The sequence below is a fragment of the Pinus tabuliformis genome, chromosome 8, assembly GCF_031772625.1.
Source record: "Pinus tabuliformis cultivar Carrire ecotype Pingquan chromosome 8, CPIR1, whole genome shotgun sequence".
NCBI classification, from domain to species: Eukaryota; Viridiplantae; Streptophyta; class Pinopsida; order Pinales; family Pinaceae; genus Pinus; species Pinus tabuliformis.
Genome location: NC_142294.1, coordinates 2,038,919,026 through 2,038,924,664, shown reverse-complemented (window position 1 = coordinate 2,038,924,664; position 5,639 = coordinate 2,038,919,026). Strand labels below are relative to the sequence as shown.

At 35.7% G+C, this 5,639-nt stretch overlaps 2 protein-coding genes across 3 annotated transcripts; both read left to right on the top strand.

Moving 5' to 3' along the window:
* Positions 1-216: 216 nt before the first annotated feature.
* Positions 217-2,170, top strand: LOC149244630 (F-box protein At2g26850-like). 2 transcript variants are annotated; one of them, XM_089368038.1, is made up of 3 exons: positions 217-667; positions 896-970; positions 2,028-2,170. In XM_089368038.1, the coding sequence occupies exons 1-3, from the start codon at positions 457-459 to the stop codon at positions 2,030-2,032; spliced, it is 291 nt and encodes a 96-aa protein (XP_089224164.1). In that variant the 5' UTR covers positions 217-456; the 3' UTR covers positions 2,033-2,170. The 2 variants fall into 2 exon arrangements, with proteins under 2 accessions (XP_089224164.1, XP_089224162.1); XM_089368036.1 differs by lacking the exon at positions 2,028-2,170 and having other exon boundaries at positions 896-1,771.
* A 2,014-nt stretch (positions 2,171-4,184) lies between these two features.
* Positions 4,185-4,919, top strand: LOC149244629 (zinc finger AN1 domain-containing stress-associated protein 12-like). Its single transcript, XM_089368035.1, has one exon. It carries the CDS (start codon positions 4,197-4,199, stop codon positions 4,761-4,763), a length of 567 nt encoding a protein of 188 aa, XP_089224161.1. The 5' UTR covers positions 4,185-4,196; the 3' UTR covers positions 4,764-4,919.
* The last annotated feature ends 720 nt before the right edge of the window (positions 4,920-5,639 follow it).

The window sequence follows — 5,639 nt, the reverse complement described above, 5'->3', positions numbered from 1 at the left end:
CATTCATATCAATATAGTAAGTGTAGAATGCGTTCATACTTACTAAGATTATTGGCAACACACTTTTTTTTAAGTAAAAAGTAAATTACAACGTTGACACAACAACTAAAACATTAACGTTATTAAAATTTTGAAACCGATTTTAAATTCATGTATTATATTTTTCAAAGTATTTTGGGAAATCTTGTGAAATAAGGAATGCAATTGGTAGTATAACCAACTTGTCTGCAATAATTATTAACATCACACCATACAAGTATCTGTGGGTGAATGCTTTATCACGGTCCAGAGGAGCAAGCTTGCTGGGTTTTGAAGTTTGAACCTGGGTCAACATTGCAGCAAGCCCTCCAATTTTCCGCTAACCTAAGACGGATGGAACTCACTTTGAAATTTTGTTCTTGATTCTTAGTTCTAGTTGACTTCTCAGGATATTGCCAGCAGGGAGTATTTGCATGAATGCATCAAAATTTAAGGGTTTCCTTTTGCAGGTATCCACCACATGGTCATCGAAAAATTGTTGTTGAGGAAGGAGTACAGTGGGACAGGCTGCGAGCACCTCCAGTGGACACACCTACCCATGATCTTCACCCATCTGTTTGTTTGAATGTTCTATGTCCTGGAGATCATGTTGGGATACAGTGGAGAAGGAACAAGGAATTCCCATATGGTACGTGTAGCTTTCATACATTTTATGGACTAAAGTCCTGGATTTTGTGCACAAGTGGCTGTTTTATTATATCTTGTAATTATTCTTATGTTGATCAGTAGTCGAAGTGAACCCTCTAGATAAGTACTTTGTTAATGCTTCAATTGATATCCTCTTATGCTTGGAAAATACATGATGAATATTTTGGAAATAATCTTTCATCCATTGTTGCTTTTTTTACTTTGGCAGGATGGTGGTATGGGGTTGTGGGCCATTCAGATTATTGTGACAGAGATAGTCGCCACTGCCAATGTCATTTAGATGGTGAGAATCCTCCTCCATATGTTAAGAATCGTAAGATGATATCTATTCGTTGTACGCGTCATATATTTATTTAGTAATATAATGAAGCACTCGCAAACACACAAAATAGTTTCTTTTAACCACACAATGCGATTGCTACGGATAATGTTGGAATCCTGGACTTGAGTAAATTTTTTCAACACATCTATTTATAATCTGATTCAAAATGAAGCCTTCCATAAATCTTTGTCTGATCTGTTAGTCATGCAATCATTTTTCCCTTTGAAATTTCTGTCTTGCAGTACAATGATTTTGCAAATTAATCCAGGTTTTCAATGGGTATAAAAATCAAAGATACTGTTTTTTGCTTAATTAATAAGTTTGTTATATAATAATAGCATAGAGGAAGGGCCACCAGACTTTTGGGTGGAGAAAGGAAAATGGATGAAGATAAAATCTAGGGCATCTGAAAGAAACAATAACAAAGAGGTTTTTGTTCAAGAACAAGTTGAAGACAGTATTTTTCTACTAAAGATATTGCAACGGGGCTCTGCTTTCCAAACCCAAAAACATCTGATTTGCTAGTAAAATACATTTAGATTAGAATATAGATCGAGGCCTGGCAATTCTCTTTGAATTGCCACTTCAAATCCATTAAACAGAGCCATTCAGAGACAATCTATTTTCTCACTGTATTTGCATTTGAATCTAGATCAAGGCCTGCCAATTCTCTTTGAATTACTATGTTTAATCTGTTAAATGGAAAGCTGTTCACACTTGAAACGTATTGCTGAGACTGCTGACAACAGGGCCAAATCATAATTAATCTCTCTAGATGTTCCTTATTTGTAAGCTTCTGTGGTGGTCAGAATTTGAAGAAACCGTGTCTGGAAATCCACAGTTTCCATTTGAAGTCGTTGTTTCGAGTCCAGAACAGGATCCATCATTAGGACATGAAGGTTGAGAGAAAGAGGAAAGGGGAAGATGTATAAAGCATAGGTCATCGATCCTTCTCTCTATTTTTATTTTCTATTTTTCAAGTACACGAATCTCATGCCAAGTCTCCCTTTCCGTGCAGGGTAATGATCCTTTTTTGTAAGCTTCATGCGAAGATGTGTTTTAGCTGAGCTTCACAAAGAAATTGTGTTGCACATGGATCTTAGCCCACCACATTGTTGCTATTTGTTGTCATATTTCATTATTTATATTATGATCATTCAATCTTTATGGCCAACCCTTAGTTCAGACTCGAGGAACTTTGGCTCTGAAGTCAGGTCTCTGCAAACAATTGCAAAGCACAGATTGTTGGCTCTGAAGTCAGGTCTCTGCAAACAATTGCAAAGCACAGATTGTATTAAATGTTAGAGTAATAGACCACTGTCATATCTGGTTGATGTTTTGAGTAATAGCCCACACCCACTTTCATCCATTTTTCCAGTTACAAGTGCACTTGATGGTTCAATGCTTTCTTCTTACATGTTTTTGAATAGCCTTGGAGATGTGAAGCCTATTCTTACTCTCAGAGTGCTGATATGCAAGCAATCATGCATTCTCCCTAAAATTCAGGTATTTATTGTCAATGGCATGTATGTCAGTGTCCAACATTCTTCAGTTTCTTGCAGACCCATCCTTCAAAGTATTAATCTGTTTCAGAATTAACCTGAATAATAGCACAAAACCACACTAGACAAATCTTGTTCCACCAAGAGTTCCACCACACCACTCAGTCGTGTGAGTCTCTCCCAATTTACATTTGAATAGATCCCAGAACTATAAAAGGTGAATGAATACTGAATATAAGCCATTTTTAGACTTAAGATTTAGCCGACCATTGATTCATCAGATCAACTTTGAACCAATTTAACATGCTTCATAGGGCTTCTAAATAACATCATATGCTTCCAGAAAATGAAGAAAATGGGAATGAAAACACACTACTGTTCAAATAAGTGCACAGACCCTTAGTATTGCAGCCTTTCATGGATATATCGAAGCTCTAAATTTAATTGCTTTTAATTCAATTTCTCATTAAAAAAATTGCATTTAGATCTTAAAAATACTGGAAATTAAGACAACATTACCTAAGACAAATCAGAGCACTGACAAGAAGCAGCCTTCAAACAGCTGATGGCCAGTGTTCATCTGTCCTTAAATTAAAAAACGGCATCTGACGTGTTCTTCAAATCAGAGCAACTTAAAACCAGACAACATGACCATTTGAAATCAAAAGAAAACCCAAACTGACTAAAAATATCTCCTTATATTACACAAAAAACTTACTTTAACAGCCGCATTCAAAAACTGGAGGGCATATCAGGTTGTAACTAAGTACATCCATATAGCCAGATCCTATTTAGTTAAGGCAGACCAGATTTAAAGGGGTTCAAATTGGCAAGTACTGAACATTGAAATTCTAAATACAAGCAGTGTATCCAAAAGATTCAGAAACAAAAAAACAAGTAAAAAAATGATGATAGGTTTATGTTGTTAACTACTGATGATACTTGATTCTTCCATGGACATAAACAAGTTACATAGATTAATAGGTAATAATCCTGCTAACCAAGGTTGAAATCGTGGTAACAATGTAACTTGTAAGCCGAATATGAGAACAATCCATATAGAAACATTGCATTAACTGTAACTTTTCATACACAACGAAAATAATTTATAAGAAAAAATTAGTATCGAAATTCTAACAGTTACTAACTGACACCATAAATTCTTAAAAACACACAACTTTTAATTATCCAAACCGACACAAATAATACTATTTAACCAGGAATTTAAAGTTCGGAATTGAAATCATTGTTGGCATAAAAGAAGAGTAAACCTTACAACAAAACCCATGGAGAAACCCGAGTTCAAGGGTTTGTTCCACAACCATGATACAACAAAATCTCTCTAATTCATAAAGGGGAACCGATGAATGAGGGTTGAACATAAATCATTTACATATCAATGAAAGTAATAACCTTAGATTTAGGGAATAAACCCCAAATTAGACCAGTAACAGACGAGCTCACCAGAATCGGTAAAGCTTCATATATTTCCTTGCTGTTGAGAACCATTTCAAAAGGAAAGAATACACTCACACCTCGCAAAAGAAGAGGAGAATACCAGATAACGACACCGAGGGGCAAGCTATGAATAACTCGACATAACCCCACAGATGCTAACCTATTCCACACAAAAAGGGAAAGGGTTATTTCTGTCTGAGAGCAAAGGGTAAGAGAATAATAGAATTATGGAGGGTACGCCTTTGTTTCCGGATCTTGGGAAGCACTGCAACCAAGAATCATGCAATCAGCTCGATTTCCTGCCTTTCCGCTGCGACGCCTGTGACAAATTCTTTTGCGCGGAGCACAAATCATACAGAGATCACGAGTGCCCAAACGCTAAAATGCGTGACCGCGTGGTTCACATCTGTCCTGCTTGTTCCTCTTCTGTATTCCAAGTATTCAACGAGGATCCATCACTAACCCTCCGCAAACACGCCGAATCAGGAAACTGTAATCCCGAAAAGAAGATCAAGAAGCCGCCCTGTTGCCCTGTTAAACGCTGCAAAGAAACTCTAACTTTTGCGAATTCAAATGTGTGCAAATCTTGCGGGGTAAAAACGTGTCTGAGGCACCGATTTCCTTCAGATCACACCTGCAGCAGCAGCGGCGCCAGCAATGACAATCATGGCAATATCAAATTTCTGGCTGCATTTGCTAAAAGGCAGGGGAGACAATGCGAAAGTAGCACCAGTTCCACCAAACTTGGAACATCTAATATGGTATCTCCGAACATGGCAAATACATGGCTCTGAAGGGAGTAATTTGTAACGATTTGTTCAGGAATTACAGGAATTTGTTACGGATATTTCTGCCACCTTCGTGCAGTGGGTAAGATGCTGAATGCCTGTTAAATGTACATGCCAGGTGTCGAAAAGGACGACGAAGGGAGGACCGTCCATGTGTCAGCATGAGAGAGAAAGGGACGACGAAAAGTCCCTTTCAAAGGAAGGCCTATCGGCCTAATTAGATTGACATGATCTAGGATGAGTCATATTTTTGTTAAATGTATAATATAATGTTTTTCATTATTTATATTTTTGTTCCGTCATTTTAAATCAGATGACAGAATTTAATCTATGACATTGATATCATTTAGGAATGCTCTTATTTTTCTAAATGTATAATATCAGGTTTTTAATTATTTAAATTTTGTAATTTAAATTTAAATTTAAATTTAAATTAATATGTTTTATTTTAATTTGGGTATGTAAGTTAGTTTTGTATAGTTATGATTAGGTATTTGAGTTATAAGTAAAAAATAATTAACATGAAAAATAAGAGGTTTTTGGGATTTTTTCGACTATAATTAAAGTATTTTGTGACTAAGAATATGTTGGAATAAAAATGTTAAGTTTTGGTTAAATTATTGGGGAATAGAGGAGGGTGTCACTTTAGTGAATATTGATATATTAAAATATCATCGCATTTAAATTTAGGATAAATTATGGTGTGATGAACAAATAGAGGATAAGAGAAATTTAAGATACTATAAAGAGGTTATTAACCCTAAACTAGATTAAAAGTATATTTAAGTTGAAGCTAGCTCAAAAAAGAAAATCAACTTTGTTAAAAAATAAGTCTCACAAGCTTTGTACTCGAACATGGCATTGGACAATTCATAAAATATT

Bases quoted from the DNA above. Each gene is read 5' to 3' on its own strand.
- LOC149244630 (XM_089368036.1), top strand. From the start codon at position 457: ATGCATCAAAATTTAAGGGTTTCCTTTTGCAGGTATCCACCACATGGT. The intron at 668-895 runs GTACGTGTAGCT...TTACTTTGGCAG, and splicing joins GAACAAGGAATTCCCATATG to GATGGTGGTATGGGGTTGTG.
- LOC149244629 (XM_089368035.1), top strand. From the start codon at position 4,197: ATGGAGGGTACGCCTTTGTTTCCGGATCTTGGGAAGCACTGCAACCAA.